General features: G+C 40.7%; 1 protein-coding gene across 1 annotated transcript in view; it reads left to right on the top strand.

The window, feature by feature from the left end:
• The first annotated feature begins 2,527 nt into the window (after positions 1-2,527).
• Positions 2,528-19,846, top strand: part of LOC139752220 (uncharacterized) — a 75,879-nt gene continuing 58,560 nt past the window's right edge. Inside the window, exons 1-4 of the mRNA XM_071668231.1 lie at positions 2,528-2,782; positions 7,311-7,829; positions 13,250-16,038; positions 17,001-19,204. Coding sequence (XP_071524332.1) covers positions 2,659-2,782; positions 7,311-7,829; positions 13,250-16,038; positions 17,001-19,204 — 5,636 coding nt within the window. The 5' untranslated portion in view covers positions 2,528-2,658. The remainder of the gene's footprint in view (positions 2,783-7,310; positions 7,830-13,249; positions 16,039-17,000; positions 19,205-19,846) is intronic.

Below are 19,846 nucleotides of genomic sequence, written 5' to 3'. Positions count from 1 at the left end.
TTAGAAAAGCAAATGGATTTGTATGTAGCATTTATGGATCTGGAGAAGGCATATGATAGAGTTGATAGAGATGCTCTGTGGAAGGTATTAAGAATATATGGTGTGGGAGGCAAGTTGTTAGAAGCAGTGAAAAGTTTTTATCGAGGATGTAAGGCATGTGTACGTGTAGGAAGAGAGGAAAGTGATTGGTTCTCAGTGAATGTAGGTTTGCGGCAGGGGTGTGTGATGTCTCCATGGTTGTTTAATTTGTTTATGGATGGGGTTGTAAAGGAGGTAAATGCAAGAGTCCTGGAAAGAGGGGCAAGTATGAAGTCTGTTGGGGATGAGAGAGCTTGGGAAGTGAGTCAATTGTTGTTCGCTGATGATACAGCGCTGGTGGCTGATTCATGTGAGAAACTGCAGAAGCTGGTGACTGAGTTTGGTAAAGTGTGTGGAAGAAGAAAGTTGAGAGTAAATGTGAATAAGAGCAAGGTTATTAGGTACAGTAGGGGTGAGGGTCAAGTCAATTGGGAGGTGAGTTTGAATGGAGAAAAACTGGAGGAAGTGAAGTGTTTTAGATATCTGGGAGTGGATCTGTCAGCGGATGGAACCATGGAAGCGGAAGTGGATCATAGGGTGGGGGAGGGGGCGAAAATTTTGGGAGCCTTGAAAAATGTGTGGAAGTCGAGAACATTATCTCGGAAATCAAAAATGGGTATGTTTGAGGGAATAGTGGTTCCAACAATGCTGTATGGTTGCGAGGCGTGGGCTATGGATAGAGATGTGCGCAGGAGGATGGATGTGCTGGAAATGAGATGTTTGAGGACAATGTGTGGTGTGAGGTGGTTTGATCGAGTAAGTAACGTAAGGGTAAGAGAGATGTGTGGAAATAAAAAGAGCGTGGTTGAGAGAGCAGAAGAGGGTGTTTTGAAATGGTTTGGGCACATGGAGAGAATGAGTGAGGAAAGATTGACCAAGAGGATATATGTGTCGGAGGTGGAGGGAACGAGGAGAAGAGGGAGACCAAATTGGAGGTGGAAAGATGGAGTGAAAAGGATTTTGTGTGATCGGGGCCTGAACATGCAGGAGGGTGAAAGGAGGGCAAGGAATAGAGTGAATTGGAGCGATGTGGTATACAGGGGTTGACGTGCTGTCAGTGGACTGAGTCGGGGCATGTGAAGCGTCCGGGGTAAACCAAGGAAAGCTGTGTAGATATGTATATTTGCGTGTGTGGACGTGTGTATGTACATGTGTATGGGGGGGGTTGGGCCATTTCTTTCGTCTGTTTCCTTGCGCTACCTCGCAAACGCGGGAGACAGCGACAAAGTATAAAAAAAAAAAAAAAAATATATATATATATATATATATATATATATATATATATATATTACATACATTAAATACATATATATATATATATATATATATATATATATATATATATATATATATATTAAATACATATATATATATATATATATATATATATATATATATATATATATATATATATATATATATATATATATATATATAAGCGTGTGTTTGGAATAAGTTGGATGGTAATGATTATAAAGTGTGTAACTATTTTCAGTTGTACATTACTGTTAGTAACTGGGCCTCAACTTATGATATCAGTTCTAAACATTAGCACATAATTCTATTTCCTGTCTAGGTGAAATGTATTTTTGTACTCTTATTGTTAATCTTTACCATGCGCCATCAGTCATTTTGCACAGTATGATAATCACATATGAAACAAGTATTTGTATATGTATAATACTTTACATGCCATCCTCAGTGAAATAATAAGTTCAGTTTATGTATGTATGCCAACATGAAGTCAGGACCAGCCAGCTTGTAATATTGTTTGTTGAGGATGAAGAATGCAGTAAAGTCGAAGAAATCTTTGCTGCAAAGAAGTCCATTTTTCTGTTAGTGGAAGTACTAGAAGGTTGGAGCTGCTGGAGCCCCTGGAAAGCGGATCCAACAGGGGTCCAGCTGACTCTTATAAATAAATTAATAAATACTACATATGTAGCTCCCAATACCTGTGACCTGTACTTGAAAACTGAACATATCTTCACCCTGTGGCTCTTATGCTTCCTGCAACTAGCTGAATGAATCTATAATACAATCTTTGGAAATGTAGACATGAAAGAATTGTGACTAGGGAGAAAAGTAGTTTAAATAACGGGCAACAAGTTAGATCCTGGTCTGCGTGAAAATATTACTCAATAACCAAAGGTGTAGTATTTAAATCTATATTGTCCATATTTTTTTCAGTATCAATATATGGGATATAAAGTTATCTTGATTACCAAATTTGAAATACTGTCTGAGAAGGAGAGGAGAGATTAAGAAGTAAGACGTCAGAAACAATCTGGGCACCTGATCCATATGAAATCCCTTCTTTCCATACATTGATATATTTACTTCTAAATCCCTACCTTAATCAAACTTATCCTAAATAAAACAAGGGGCAGTAAAAAGAAATCAAATTATATAGTATCGGTAGCACATATCCTTGTGCAAAACGTCAGTCAGAGTGTAACCTTGAGAACATTGCGCAAGTCTACCAGTTGTTAAACGCTTGGCTAGTGGACGGAAAGTGGACGTGATTTCTATGGTGTTCCTTCACGTTCTGGTGTAGCACCATTACTTCGATACTAGTGTGCCATGAACGTCCTCAGTACAATGGAGAAACAGATACAGATGCTGGAGTTAGTGTCCGAGGCTGAGGAGAGCGTAATTTTAGACACCGAGCATGAAGATGGAGAGATCATTGATGACGACGACGATGGTAAGATTGCAAACATTCCCTCTTCACACCTCGCAGTTGTACATTTCTTACAGCTAATTTCATCATTTTTCTCCTTTAAGCGCAGATAACTTAACCCATGTGGTGCTGGGTTTCCACAATAAGTTGACTAGGGGTCGAAGAGTTCCTGCCAGTTACAGAAAGCCCGTTACGCAGCCAGTCTGTCTCTCACTCACTCACCCACACACTCATTCTCCTCTATTACACATTGCCCCACAGCCATTCTACTGTACCACACCATATATATATATATATATATATATATATATATATATATATATATATATATATATATATATATATATATATATATATATATATATATTTCGCTGTTTCCCGCGTTCACGAGGTAGCGCCAGTAACTGGTGAAAAAGACCACATTAGCTCGCATCCAATTTCTTGCTGTCATATGAAATGCACTGGAACCACTACTCCCCATCCGTAACTAGGCCCCCACAGACCTTTCCATGGTTTAACCCCGTACCAATCACATGCCATGGTTCAGTCCATTGACGTCACTGTGACCCCAGTATACTACATAGTTCCAGTTCACTCTGTCCATTGCACACGTCTCACCCTCCTACATGGTCAGACCCTGATCGCTCAAAAAATTTTCTCCATCCTTCCATGGCCAATTTGGTCTACCTTTTCTGCTTGTGCCCTCCTCTTATGACACTTATCCTCTGACAACCTTTCCTCACTCATGCTCTCTACATGTCTACACCTTTTCAGTACACCCACTTCAGCTATCTCAACCACACACTTATAATTACCACATTTCTTTTACCCTTTCAGCACTTACCCAATTGAGCTGTTTCACACCACATATTGTCCTCAGAAATTTTATTTCCAATACACCCTTCCTCCTCAGAATAGTCTTATCTTTAGCCCATATCTTGCATCCATACAATTGTATTAGGATAACTATACCTTCAAACTTACCCATTATTGGCTTCCCAGATAATGATCACTTTTGTCATATGACTTGCTTCTGCTTCCATGGTTCTGTTTACTGCCATGTCCACTTCTAGTATCAAACATTTCATTTTCTCCAATAATTCTCCAATCAAACTCACACCCCAACCAAGCTGTCCCTCAGCTCTGCTACAGCAAATAACCTTTCTCTTATTCGCATTTACTCTCAACTTCCTCTATGCACACATTTTTCTAGACTCAGTCACCAACTTCTGCAGTTTCAGATTTGAATTTGCCGCCAGTGCTGTATCATCAGCCCTGTTGACCTTCGACAAAGCTGTATGATTAGGAGCTGTGGTTTCTGTGCATTACACATGACAGCCAGAGACAAGAATGGCCCAACCCACCCACAAACACATGTATATACATACACGTCCACACACGCACATATACATACCTATACATCTCAATGTATACATATATATACACACACAGACATATACATACATACACATGTACATAATTCATGCTGTCTGCCCTTATTCATTCCCATCATGTGAGATAGCGCTAGGAAAAGACAACAAAGGCCCCATTTGTTCACACTCAGTCTCTAGCTATCATGTGTAATGCACCAAAACCACAGCTCCCTTTCCACATCCAGGCCCTACAAAACTTTCCATGGTTTACCCCAGATGCTTCACATTCTCTGGTTTAATCCATTGACAGCATGTCGACCCCGGTATACCACATCGTTCCAATTCACTCTATTCCTTGCACGCCTTTCACCCTCCTGCATGTTCAGGCCCCGATCACTCAAAATCTTTTTCACTCCATCTTTCCACCTCCAATTTGGTCTCCCTCTTCTCCTCATTCCCTCCACCTCTAACACATATATCCTCTTTGTCAATCTTTCCTCACTCATTCTCTCCATGTGACCAAACCATTTCAGTACACCCTCTTCTGCTCTCTCAACCACACCACACCCTGAGTTTGGTAAAGTGTGTGAAAGAAGAAAGTTAAGAGTAAATGTGAATAAGAGCAAGGTTATTAGGTACAGTAGGGTTGAGGGTCAAGTCAATTGGGAGGTAAGTTTGAATGGAGAAAAACTGGAGGAAGTAGTGTTTTAGATATCTGGCAGTGGATCTGGCAGCGGATGGAACCATGGAAGCGGAAGTGAATCATAGCGAGGGGGAGGGGGCGAAAATCCTGGGAGCCTTGAAGAATGTGTGGAAGTCGAGAACATTATCTCCGAAAGCAAAAATGGGTATGTTTGAAGGAATAGTGGTTCCAACAATGTTGTATGGTTGCGAGGCGTGGGCTATGGATACAGTAGTGTGCAGGAGGGTGGATGTGCTGGAAATGAGATGTTTGAGGACAATATGTGGTGTGAGGTGGTTTGATTGAGTAAGTAATGTAAGGGTGTGGAAATAAGAAGAGCGTGGTTGAGAGAGCAGAAGAGGGTGTTTTGAAATGGTTTGGTCACATGGAGAGAATGAGTGAGGAAAGATTGACAAAGAGGATATATGTGTCAGAGGTGGAGGGAACGAGAAGTGGGAGACCAAATTGGAGGTGGAAAGATGGAGTGAAAAATATTTTGAGCAATCGGGGCCTGAACATACTGAAGGGTGAAAGGCGTGCAAGGAATAGTGTGAATTGGAACTATGTGGTATACTAGGGTTGATGTGCTGTCATTGGATTGAACCAGGGCATGTGAAGTGTCTTTGGTAAACCATTGAAAGGTCTGTGGGGCAGATGTTCCCATTTGTTCTCTTGTCTTACGCACTTTATTTATCTTCTTCCAAAACATCTTTTTATTCTCCCTAAAATTTAATGATACTCTCACCCCATCTCTCATTTGCCCACTTTTTCACCTCTTGCATCTTTCTTTTATACATCTCCCAATCATTCGCACAACTTCTTTGCACAAATCGTCCAAACGCCTCTCTTTTCTGTTTCACTAACAATCTTACTTCTTCATCCCACCACTCACTACCCTTTGTAATCCGCTCACCTCCCACCTATCTCATGTTGCAAGCATCTTTTGTGCAAGTTATCACTGCTTCTCTAAATACATCTCATTCCTCCCCCACTCCCCTTATCTTACGTCATTTGCTCTCACCTTTTTCCATTCTGCCTTCAATTTCTCCTGGTACCTTCTCACACAAGTCTCCTTTCCAAACTCTCTTACTCTCACCACTCTCTTCACCCCAACATTCTCTCTTCTTTTCTGAAAACCTTTACAAATCTTCACCTTTACCTCCACAGGATAATGATCAGACATCCCTCCAGTTGCCCCTCTCAGCACATTTACATCCAATTGTCTCGTTCACGTGTCTATCGATTAACGCATAATCCAATGACGCTCTCTGGCCATCTCTCCTACTTGCATATGTATACTTATGTATATCTCTTTTTAAACCAGGTATTCCCAATCACCAGTCCTTTTTCAGCACACAAATCTACAAGCTCTTCACCATTTCCATTAACAACACTGGACGCCTCATGTACACCAATTATACCCTCAACTGCCACATTACTCACCTTTGCATTCAAATCACCCATCACTATAACCCGGTCTCGTGTATCAAAACTGCTAACACACTTAGCTGCTCCCAAAACACTTGCCTCTCATGATTTTTCTCCTCATGACCAGGTGGATAGGCACCAATAATTGGCCATCTCTCTCCATCCATCTTCAGTTTTACCCATATCAATCAAGAGTTTACTTTCTTACAGTCTATCACATATTTCCAAGACTGCTGCTTTAGGAGTTGTGCTACTCCTTCCTTTGCTCTTGTCCTCTCACCAACCCCTGACTTTACTTCCAAGACATTGCCAAACCACTCTTCCCCTTTACCCTTGAGCTTCATTTCACTCAGAGCCAAAACATCCAGGTTTCTTGGAAAGCAAAAATGGGTACGTTTGAAGGAGTAATGGCTCCAACAAAGTTATATGGTTGCGAGGCGTGGGCCATAGATGGAGTTGTGCGGAGGAGGGTGGATGTGCTGGAAATGAGATTTTTGAGGACAATATGTGGTGTGAGGTGGTTTGATTGAGAAAGTAATGAAAGGGTAAGAGAGATGTGTGGTAATAAAAAGAGTGTGGTTGAGAGAGCAGAAGAGGGTGTTTTGAAATGGTTTGGTCACATGGAGAGAATGAGTGAGGAAAGATTGACAAAGAGAATGTATGTGTCAGAGGTGGAGGGAATGAGAAGTGGGAGACCAAATTGGAGGTGGAAAGATGAAATGAAAAAGATTTTGAGTGATTGGGGCCTGAACATGCAGGAGGGTGAAAGGCATGCAAGGAGTAGAGTGAATTGGAACGATGTGGTATACCGGGGTCAACGTGCTATCAATGGATTGAACCAGGGCATGTGAAGCGTCTGGGGTAAACCAAGGAAAGTTTTGTGGGGCCTGGATGTGGAAAGGGAGCTGTGGTTTTGGTGCATTATACATGATAGCTAGAGATTTTCTGTAATTCCCTTAATGAAATACACATAACTAATCCAATAGATTTCCTGAAATATTTGGTTGTCATGATATCATCCGTGCAGTGAATGTTCACATGATTTATCATTACTTATCTTAATTTTCAGATTTTGCTCCAGAAAGGAGGACACCCAAAAAGGGCTCCTCTGTGACTTCTGAGGTTGTGATCTATGATGATCATGGACGCACTGCAATATTTACTAGTCCAAAGAAAATGAAAAGTGCTCGTGACCCTAGCAGCTATCCTCGGGTCTCTGAGGGATTACGTAGGTGGGCAAGAGATGATGCCAGTAGGAGAGAAATGGATGAGGGAGATGCCAAGCATCAAAAAGATAGTGATAAAGAAAGGAGAAAACAAAATGTACAGTTTGATATTGTGGAATCAGGTATTAAGAAGAGTAAAAGAAAGCAGCAGACAGGCAGAAAAGTGAGAGAGGTGAAAAAGGCAGAAGCTACTGCTGCTGAAGACCATCAAACACACAAGATGAAGTTACCCCATGACCCACCACATAGACACAATACAAGACACAGGAGATCCAGTAGTAGTAGTGATAGTGAGAGTTCAACCTGTAGCTGCAGTTGCAGTGATGACGATGATAGCTCTCCCAGGCCACAGAGGGGCAGAGGTAAGTAATGAAGGTAAACAAGTCGTCAATTGTAGGAGCTGCATGAAAAAATTGCTTTAGGTATAGTTATATAACTATTATTAGTAACCTGGGTTTATGGCTCCCAGGTAGCAATAAGACATCACTTACCAGGTAATTTTATCGTTTGGATGGCTCTTATTGAGAATGGGTGACTGATGAAGTAATGAGATTGCCTTCAGTGATTAATAAGTTAAGTACATTTGAAAGCATGCCGTTTCTGTTAAGCTAATGGTTTCTCTGGTGTTAGAGCTTTAGCTGCTCATAAGCTGAAATTATTACTTTGCAATGGCTAACTGCTTATTACTAGTTGTACCTCTTTAATCTGGCAATCTTGGGACCTGGCCATTGCTGAGCCACAGAAAGTGCCGGAAAACAGAAATTAACCCCAAAGTCGTACACAGTGACGATCCAATCTAATAGTACTCACACAGTCTTTACAGAAGTTCCTTTATCTAATTTTTTCAGTAACTCCACTTTTTCAGGCTTAGATAATGATTTATGTGTATTAGCGCTAGCACCACCTCCTACACCTATTGGTCTCTTGGCTGACATCCTGAAGGGCTAAAATACAGCTGAGTATATGAAATTAACAGGACTGTTGATTAACTTGGTTGCAGTGTAAATAGACTGTGTTGCCTTAGCACTACTAACAGCACTGCCCTGGTGGCATATCCTCAAACTAATATAGCTAATGGGGGCAGATTCAAAACTTGCCAGACCACAGAGCACCAGATTAAAGAGGTATTTGAAAATCTTTGAATTTTTTGTAGATGAACTTCAAGTTCAATAATAAAGATGTGATGATGTCTCATGTATGTCTGTAATTGGAGTCTATAGTTACATGCTCAGGAAGATTGGTGTAAATTCACCATTTTACTCCCAAAATGTGTTGAACCCATAAGAATTCACCACCACCCCTTCCCATAGACCTGTGGTTCTTAAACTTTTTGGCCTTGCGCCCCCTCTCAGCATAGTCTTGGCCCCCTCCCCTACCCTTTCAAGTTTTATTAAACAATCGGTAATTTTATACCAGTATACAGTACTTGATTGCTTAAGCGGGATAACTGCAATGGATTTTTATGTTAATAAACTTGTTGCTTACTTAAGTTTGAATTTTGGATGAATGAAAGAAGTGTTTCTGCTTCTATATTTTTATTTTATTTATTTATTTTGCTTTGTCGCTGTCTCCCGCGTTAGCGAGGTAGCACAAGGAAACAGACGAAAGAATGGCCCAACCCGCCCACATACACATGTATATACATACATGTCCACACAAGCACAATATACATACCTATACATCTCAATGTACACATATATATACACACACAGACATATACATATATACACGTGTACATAATTCATAGTCTGCCTTTATTTGTTCCCATCGCCACCTCGCCACACATGGAATAACAACCCCCTCCCCCCTCATGTGTGCAAGGTAGCGCTAGGAAAAACACCAAAGGCCCCATTCGTTCACACTCAGTCTCTAGCTGTCATGTAATAATGCACCGAAACCACAGCTCCCTTTCCACATCCAAGCCCCACACACTTTGCATGGTTTACCCCAGACGCTTCACATGCCCTGGTTCAATCCATTGACAGCACGTCGACCCCGGTATACCACATCGTTCCAATTCACTCTATTCCTTGCACGCCTTTCACCCTCCTGCATGTTCAGACCCCTGATCACTCAAAATCTTTTTCACTCTATCTTTCCACCTAAAATTTGGTCTCCCACTTCTCCTCGTTCCCTCCACCTCTGACACATATATCCTCTTGGTCAATCTTTCCCCACTCATTCTCTCCATGTGACCAAACCATTTCAAAACACCCTCTTCTGCTCTCTCAACCACACACTTTTTATTTCCACACATCTCTCTCACCCTTACATTACTTACTCGATCAAACCACCTCACACCACACATTGTCCTCAAACATCTCATTTCCAGCACATCCACCCTCCTGCGCACAACTCTATCCATAGCCCACGCCTCGCAACCATACAACATTGTTGGAACCACTATTCCTTCAAACATACCCATTTTTGCTTTCCGAGATAATGTTCTCGACTTCCAAACATTTTTCAAGGCTCCCAGAATTTTCGCCCCCTCCCCCACCCTATGATTCACTTCGGCTTCCATGGTTTCATCTGCTGCCAGATCCACTCCCAGATATCTAAAACTTCTATATTTTTGTTTTATTTTATTATTTATATGCACTTTGTTTCGATGAAACTTGTAATATTAACTGAAAATAGTAACTAGAATTAAATGAAAGATTACTCTTATTTCCTTACCAGTAATTAATAGAAATCAGAAGTTATTCATTACACTGAAACCAAAAATTTTCTTACTATTTAAGACTGTTACTGGGTGCATTAGCACAAGGGTAATGATTTTTATGCATATTCTGCTTATATATTTAATAATCCTAATGCAGTTAAATGAAAAGTCATTGGAAAACAGAAGGATGTAAGTACAATAAAACCGAACTTCCAAGCAATTTTGCCACTGGTACGGCTTAAAACAGCGTGTCGCAAACGAGATGATAAATTACATACATTGACTTTGGTGGCTTGGTAGTACCCATCAGTGAGATGGGTGGTGCTGACTCCTCTGACTGTCTAGTCTAGTAATATTTGGTGTCACCTGGTTGCTAAGGGCACATCGGAGATCACCCTACACATCTAGCTTGTTTCTTTGCCTTTTTTTTTTTTTTTACCAATGCTGAAACACCTACGTGACATAGGTAAGTATATGAAAACAGGACAATGACTTTTATGATTGACTGGCTTATTTTCTGGTAAACTGAAATACTTCACTCAAAACTTCTCTAGACCAAGACAAGTAAAATCATCCTTTGCTACAGAATTGAATTTCAGTTCAAGAAATTTTTACATAGCTTCAGGAACATCCTCAACTTCCATGGAAATGGGGTTCCTGGCAGGGTTAAATTCAAAACTGCTGTTGCTTATGTTAGGAAAATAGTGATGAAATTTATCCAATCTTTCTAAGTGATCCTCAGTTTCTGTTTTTAGCTTGTCACTGAAAAATTTCTTCTCTCACAACTTCACCCAGATGAGGAGAGGATGCTGTGTTCTTTTGTAAGCGACACCTCCACAGTTGCAACTTCTCATTGAATATTTTGATTGCATCACAGTAGCCAGTCATAGTTGTGTCTCATCCTTGTAGCTTCCAGTTCAGGTCATTTAAGACTTGAAAAGTATCTGTTAGGTAAGCCAGGGAAAAGTTAAGATATTACCCTCTACGTACTAGCAGTTGAAATCATTTTAAAACATACCCCAAACTCTGCTGCTGTGTTGACGTGACTGGCGTCACTCCTGGTGCAGCCCTAATATGTTAGTGGAAAGGATGAGCAGATGGGTACAAGATGTGTTCAGTTCCTTTTGCTTGTACAGGAGTGGGGGTAGATGAGATGAACAGACGGGTACATAACAAGTTAAGCTCCCAACTGAACTTTTATCTCCGACTGCTGACACCCCCCCTTTGAATTTTCTGGTGACCCCCTCTTTAAGAACCACTGCCTTAGACCATCATGTTATCAGGAACTAAACAACCCTTTTGTAACCTGCACGGTTCCATGATGCCACAATGCAAAGATTTTGTTGTATATCACTACTACTGCACCTATCGCCCTTCATTTCACTTGTTTTGCTGGCACTGACTTCACTTGTAGGATGTTGCCTTTACCTTTATTTCTTTATTTCAGTGTTCTATTCTTTTAATCTTGGTCTACTTGACATGAATTTTGATTTATTTATATAATGAGTCACTTTTCTGGATTGCAAGGTAGTTCCAGGATTAGACAGAGAATGGGTTCATTTATTCATGTCCACCATCTAGCTGTTATTTTTACTGCAGAGAAACTAGATTCCCCTATCCAAGCCAAGGTCCAAAGATCTTTCTGTAGTTTATTCTGACCACCTCATACACCCTGGTTTAGTGCATAGACAGCGCAGTGCCACCAGTGTATTACGCAGGACCTGTTCACTTTATCCCATGCACTCCTGACACCCTCCTGCAAGTTCAGGCCCTGATCATTCAATAGAACTTTCACTTTATCTGTCCATATTGTCCTCAGTCTCTCCTTTCTCCTCATTCCCTCCACTTCTGACATTTACATCATCTTAGTCAGCCTCTCCTCTCTCATCCTTTTCATATGTCCATATGATTTCAGTGAACCCCCTTTATCTCTCTTAATCACACCTATCTCGTACTTAATCATTACTTACTAGATAACCCTCTTCACACCACATATTATTTATGTTGTTGATTGGTCAGTTAGGATTTTTTATGTATGTATGGCTCATAGTGAGGTTTATGAATCAAGTGTTTGCTTTGAAGATTGAATATGAGAATATTTAGGGAAATGGAAGGATTAGTATTTGGTATTATGGATCTAGAGAAATTATATGATAGGGTTGATAGAGATGCTTTGTTGCACGTGTTATGAATTTATGGTGAGGGAGGAAAGCTGCTTGAAGCAGTTAAGAGCTTTTATCAAGAGATTAAGGCATGTGTGTGAGTATGAAGAGAGGTAGATGAGGGGTTCCAGTTGAGGGTGGGTCTGTGGCAGGGATTTGTGATGTCACCATGGTTGTTTAATTTGGTTATAGATGAGATGGTGTGGTAGGTGAATGCGAGGGTCTTGGTTAGAGGAACAGGTCTTCAGTTGAACAGTAGTTCAGATAAAGTATGGAAAAGGGTGATTGTGCTGGAAGCAAAATTTACAAGGACAGTATGTTGTGTGAGGGGAGTTTGAGCAAGTAAGAAATGCGAGGGTAAGAGGGAAGTAGGAGGTCTGATAGGAAGAGTATGGTTGAGAGAGCTGAAGAGGGTGTGCTGAATGAAATGGTTTGGACATAAGGAGAGGATGAGTGATGAGAGGTTGACTTAGAGGGTATATGTGTCAGAAGTGGAGGGGAGAAGGAGCAGGAGGAATCTGGAAGGTTGGAATGAAAAAGGTGTTTAGTGCTTAGGGCCTGAACATAAAGGAGGGTGTCAAGCATACACTGGTTAGAGTGAGTTGGGCATGTTTGTTTCATCGATTCATTTTTAATTATCAGGAAAATATTATTAGGAAAATTATTAGGAAAATAGTTTGTAGATCATATAAGAAAAGTTTCCTCATGCCACAGTAACTAATCAGCTCCTGTTCTTGCTGAATCTCTGGTATGAAACTTGTGCTATAGTGTTGTTGTTTCTAATGTTACTATTTTAAATGATTTGTAATTTTATATTTTAAGTGTTCCATTTTATGATGATTCTAAAAGATGTGTTTCAAATTGTAGTGTTTTATAGAATATATGAAGTTGATAAAGGAATTATACCCTTTAGTAGTAAATATCGTAACTGGTCTCAAAAAAAATACTCTTTCAGGGAAGGAGAATAAACGTTCTGGCTCACTCAGTGGAGTACGTGCAAGGTCACCATTGCTTTCTGGGCTGAGACCTACTCTGCAGAGTTCCTCTAGCAAACAGCCTCCTCTTCTTAAACCTCACCCACAGAAGTCATCTCCTAAACGTGTTTCACCACATAGATCTCCTCCAACCCAAAGGAAGGATGGCCATAGGAAATCTCCATCATACAGCAGCCATAAATTACCTAAGGACTCCAGCAGAGGTAGAACATATTCATATCCCAACCATCGTCCCTACACAAAACAAAATAAAACTAACGTGAAAAGAAGTAGTAATATGGATGGAGAAAAGACCAATTTCAAAGTTGATCAGTCCTCCAAAGATAAGCCAAATGACCTTGTTTTAATGAAGGGGCAGAAACAGCCTCCACCTGGCAGCCTTGGAGAAATGTTACTGAAGAAAACTATGAAAGGCAAACTTAAAGTTCATCCAGAGGTGAGGGAAACAACTGCTCAAACAACAGCTAAAGACAGTGAACTTATCAAGTCAGTAGGAATTAGGGAACAATCTGTAGGAGAGTCATCTACAGACCATGGGCAGGAATGCTACACTTTGGACCAAGAAGATGAAGATGAGTTACAGCTGAGGCTTATTGCCCTTCAGTCATCCCTCAGGGTTCTCAGTGATGTGCGAAAGGAAGGCCAGCAGGACATTTTGTGTGGATTGTCTCTTATTGAAAGACTAACTCACACAGAAGACAAGGGAGAAAGGGAAAATTTGAGTGGTCGGGAGCATTTGGACCAGTTACAACCAGACAGAGACAAATTTTCTTTGATTGGTACCTTAGAGAACAGTTTACTACAGAGTAAGTGGAAGGGATCCTCTCATAACACAGCTGAAGTTGTGGAGCAGTTGAATGAAGGTGGGAAAATCTACAAAAAAAGAAACTGTGGACAAAATGATTATATTGGAGACATAGAAATGACTTTAGATCAGTCTTCTCAAGGCTCTGTAAGGCCAGTCTTGGCACCAAACAGTCCACAATGTGAATTTGAGATTGGAGCTATCCACACTAACAAAAGCTACATGGATGCCATTGATAGCAGTAATAAATTGGTTGAAAGCAGGGTAGATGTTCTTGGGGATACTAAAGAACTCTCGGATTGTAACCAAGATCCAGTTGATATGGATATATGTGACAGTTCTGCTGGAGAGGAGGATGATGACACTCTAGATGAAGAACTTTTTCAAGAAGTTGGAGAAGACATCACTTTAGACAATAGGAACTCCCCTTTCACAACAGGAATGATTGTAAGTGATGTGTTAAGTAACTGTCCTGATAACATAAAAGAGGGTCCTGCAGGACCAGAAGGTTCACAACCTACTGCTAGCTTCCAGATGCCAGTTGAATGGGCATATATGATGCCACCACCCCCACCCCCTGATCAGCCAGTTAATGATATCAGTAACATAAATAATTGGTGCTACGATCAGAACATGTACCTTCAGACAATGCAGGCTCCATATGACTCTAGTGATCATTACAATCACTATAGTCTTCAGAGTGTTTGCAGTGCAGACTGGGGGCAACAGCAGTCTCAGAGTCCAGAATGGAGTTGCCCTGTAAATAAAGAATTAGAAAATGATGCAACTGATCTTGCCTCTGAACTTCCCAAAAGATCTGCATCAGAAGAGGGTAACAAGTCTGACAAAGACAAGGTGGAAAATTCTGATGCAAGCAGACACACAGCAGAACTTCAAAAGGACTTGAAAGATCTCCCAGCAGAACACTACCAGGCCTTTATGTCACTTGTGCTGAAACAGCAGACTGCACACCCACAGCATATCTCTGCAAGTGATGCTCTCCAAAGGCACTTAATAGAAGTTCCTTTAATGAAGAATACAAATGACACTAGGCATCTTGCAGATCAGCAGAACAACCAGCTAGTTAGCAAAAGAAGTGAGGCTAGGAGAAGAAAAAGAGAAAGACAGAAGAAAATAAAACTTGTAAAAAGGAAACAAGGAGTGAAAAGATGGGGTGTAAGGAAATTAGAGCCAGTGGTCATTGGTATTAAACCCCAGCAGATGAATGACTCTGTTACAGAAGAGGAAGATGAAGATTTGCTACGTGCTAAACTTTTGATTGACTTATCAAGAAAAAAGCAGCAGAAAGCAGGAGAGTCAGCTGTAGGCCATCAAGTGCCACCTTCTCTGGAAAAAAATGTGTGCTTAGTAAAGGAGATATGGGAAAACTCACCTCCCCATGGGACACTGTCATCATCAGATTCATCCCCTGTGCCTGTGCCCAGACTTCATGGTGGTAAAACAGCATTGCTTAAGAATATTCACTTGCAGAAATCCAGGATTAAGGAAGGTGGTAGCCCTACCCATATTAATAGGGTTGATATGCATCCAAGTCTTTCAGACATAGGTGGTTTTGGTTTGGACCCAAAAAGTAGTCGATATGATTACCTTATATCCAGTGATCCCTCCATCCACACTGATGTTCCCAAGTTTAAATTTCCTCCAGTCAAGCCAGTTATTATCAATTTGAACTCTGATTCTGAAGAGGAAATTGAAGGTGGGATGAAAGACCAAACCTCTTATGAAGGATGTAAGAAAGAAGCTGAGTCTGAAGCCTCTGCCAGTGGAACAATTAGCTCAAGCATAGATCATCTTTTAAAAGCTATGCGCAATGCCAAACCAGCTGGTGAAAGCAAAGTTATTCAGGATAAACCAGGATCATCAGGGGCAGGTTCATCAAGTAAATTGAAGTCGAAAACAGCTAGTGTTGACTCCACACCTAGTGTAAGTTTTTTCCGGTTGTTCTTTAAGGCTTTTTTTTTCCTCCATTATAGAGCCATTAATGGAGAGTAGCTGATTTTTTTGTTTGTGCACCAATGTCTCTTTCTTACTTTAGTGAGTTAACATCAGGAACAGTGACCTTATTTTTTATACAGATTGTCACTAACTGACTTATATAATGAACCAAAACCAGAGATGACCATCCTCAGTCATGTTCCATGGACTACTCCATGGTTTATCTTTACTGCTTCATATGCCCTGGTTTATCCCATTGAGAGAGATAACTAGGGTGTGCTGAAATGGTTCTCACCTATAGAACGAGCAAAGAAAAACTGACATAAGAGGACCTATGTGTGAGAAATGGAGATAGCCATGGTGAGGGAGATGGAAGGAAGATTGATGAAGGGTTAGGGGATATCAGGGCTTGACCATTCAGGTGGCCAAGAGGTATTGCATGGGATAGAATGAATTGGACCAGTGTGGTATTAGGGGGGCATTGAACAGTCAGGCTGAACCAGGTTGTATGAAGTAGTAAAGATAATTTGTGGAGTAGTGTGTTTGACTTTGCTGTGGATAGTAGGTGCTGTGTTTGGTACATATGACAGCAAGGGAGGTAGTCTGTTTTTTCCACTTTTCAGGATGGCCATATGTTACTATGAATTTCAGGGCTTTCAGATTGATCCTTTGCCCATTCATTTGACAAACTTGAGAATTTGTAAGTAAGATACCTTATTGCTTCAGATTTTTTGTCACTGATGGAGATGTTTACAAGCTTTGTTCTTTGAAAGTTATTACTTTTGTTTTAATTTGTTGATGAGGTCTTGCAGTGTAGCAGCCACCAGTGATAAGCTGCAACTGATGAAAGTCTCGGTTACTCGTCATGATTAAGTCTATTGAACGTAAATGACATATTAATTCCTTGCTTTTGGTAATTTTTCTGATATGATATGATCTTTATCTTGCAGGTTGTTCGTCATTTGAGTCGCACTCAGCAAGTGGAATACCACAGGCTGAAGGAGCAGCTGAGAAAGAAGGAATTGCTACATCGAAGAAGGCAGTTACAGCAGCAGAGACCACTTGCTGCCACCAGGTCTAAACCTGCCCCTTTGAACACTCGCCTGGTTACATTGTCTGCATGCTCCAAGAGTGCTGGTAAATGTATTGGACCCAGCACAGGTGCTGCAAGAGCTAGTCTTGATGAAGAAAGATATGAGAAAATGGTTAGTTCAAGTCCAGAGAGAGAGAATGATCTTTCGGAGTCAGAGGAGAAGTTGTCTAGTGCGACTTGTAGTGGAGGAATCCCTGGTTCAAGAGAAGTGAGCTGGAAGGAGATGGGCATGTTGCAGATTCAACTGCCAAATGTTGGCAGTTGTGATGATCACAGTAGTATGACCAGTATGGAAGATGCATGTGAAGGAGGGAAGAATGAACATCACCATATAGCTAATGTGAATGATCCAGCTACTGCAGATGAGTCTTCCCGAGAGGATGAAGATGAGGAGACTTTAAGGGAGATGGTGCTCCAGACTTTACAGAAGAAAATCTCAGAAAGAGCAAAAGCTGAAAAACTGTCAGAAACCATGACGCCTGAGGAAGAAAATTCCCAAAACTTAGTTACTGCTCCCAAGGATGGACATGTTGCAAATGTATCAGAAGTAAGTCAGGCTGCTAAAACTTTAAAAGTGGTCATTCATCAGAAGGTTGATGAACTTACTGTAACCGAAGCCATACAAGAAGGTTCACCAGATCGTGTACGTAATGTGGTCATTGAAGAGGAAAGTGAAGATGAGAATAACAAGATTACCATCCATGAGGGAGCACAGGATGAGGATATGGGTGGAGAATGGATGATTTTGGATGAAGTGCGTGAGGAAGGAAGTGAAGGGAATGGTTGCTGCTGCAGCAGAAATGGTGAGGTTAATGAGCAACATAGCACAGTTGAAGATACAAAAATCAAGGCAGAGAGTAGTAGAGAAAAGATTTCCTGTGTTTCATGTGATTTTCAGACAAATGATGATGATAGTAAGTTAGACAAAAGTGAGCCCATGTTCAAGGAAAAAGCTTCTATTCATTTGATAAATGATGCTAGGAAGACAAGTGGGAAGGGCAAGGAAATAATTAGCGAAGACTGCTTGACAGTTATTTGCTCATCCAAGCGAGAAGGTTCTAGTTTGGAGGGTAAGCAGAAAATATGTTTGGGGATAGGGTTATTGAAAGAGGAAGAGATGCAAAAGAAAGGTGTCATTTTAGATGACCAGAAAGTGTGTGAAGAAAGCATGATTTTTTGTGAAAATAGAAACAAAGTTACTGATGATGTGGGAAACATGACAGGAACCTCTGGCTTGACCCTAAATGAAAAGTGTGAAGAGACTCAAACACAGCACACCTCAAAAATGTGTGGGAATGGTGATAATTTCATTACTCTGGGGGACGATGTGTCTTCATGTTCATCAGCACAAACTTATACTGTTAATCCATTCTCCGTTAATACCGAAGTGTTGGGTAAACACAGGTCTGAGAGTGATTGTGAAAATGAAATTAAGCGTACTGGAAGTTTGCAACATGTATCCAAACAGATAAATTGTAAGGATGAAGGACCAGCAAACCACAAGAACAGTACAGTATCGATGGTAAAGATGGAACAGCATTTGCATGATGTTCTTTCTGTGGAAAATCGTGAGAAATGTGCTGCTTGTTCTTGCCACAATACTGGACAAGAAGTGGCAGAATACTTCACAAATGACTCAAAATTGGACACAAGTTCAGTGGAAGTTAAATCCTTTTGTCAAGAGATGACGAAAACTGGGCAAGAACCAGAAAAAAGTTGTGGTGATGTACAGATACCCCAGCCTAGGGAATTGTCTGTAGAACCTAAGGGACAGAATGATACAAATATGAAAAGTAAAGGAGTTTGCACTACAAGAAGAAATAATACGAACAGAATACAAATCCAGTCATCTGCTAATGACACAATTAATTTTTCAGATTGTTTCAAGTACCCCACAGATCACAGCATTGGTATGAAGTCGGGTGCGTGTGTGGATACTGCCGCTGTAGATGGTAACGTAAAGGCTCGAGGAGGAAAGTATGAGGGAAAATGTAAGAAGTCAGTCGAGACCAAGAGATCGTTGATTCTAAAAAGAATTGAACTTGATTACAGTGAAAAGAGGTAAAGTAATCGGGGATAAATATTGTGTGAATTTTTTCATGCCAAAAAAAATTACTTTATTGGAACTAGATTGTTTCTCATATTCATCAATTTGCCAGTTTCTCTATTGGACATTGAACTAAAAGGATTGATGTCTTCAGCTTGCCATTATATGTCAGTTAGAGAACTGGAGAGAGTGTAACCTACACCTTGTCAGGGGAAGCCAAAGAACTTTAACTTGAAAATTTGCATGTCAGATTTCTTTCTTTCTTTTCTTTCATGCTATTCGCCATTTCCCGCATCAGTGAGGTAGCATTAAGAACGGAGGACTGGGCCTCTGAGGAAACATCCTCACCCGGCCCCCAATGTCAGATGTGCTGTGTTTTTAGTTAAACTGTTTGTACTGTATAAGAGGGGGATTTACATCAGAGGGGCCTGTTACTTAGATTTTTATGCTTGTGATGTAAAGATTGTAATGTTAATGCTGTTAGCTTTCTTTTACCTCCATCACTTATTTATTGTAGAAGGTCTTTACAAGTTTCACTACTAAGTGTTGTGATGTGTTCGTGGTTGAATATATTTCTCAGGCATAGACAGTGCTTTTTGAGCATTGTAGTGTGGACTTGTTTGGCAGGGGTTGTAAATGCTCTATACCCTCCCTTC

Source organism: Panulirus ornatus, chromosome 12 (assembly GCF_036320965.1).
Source record: "Panulirus ornatus isolate Po-2019 chromosome 12, ASM3632096v1, whole genome shotgun sequence".
Taxonomy (NCBI): domain Eukaryota; kingdom Metazoa; phylum Arthropoda; class Malacostraca; order Decapoda; family Palinuridae; genus Panulirus; species Panulirus ornatus.
This window is presented reverse-complemented; position numbering and strand designations above follow the sequence as displayed.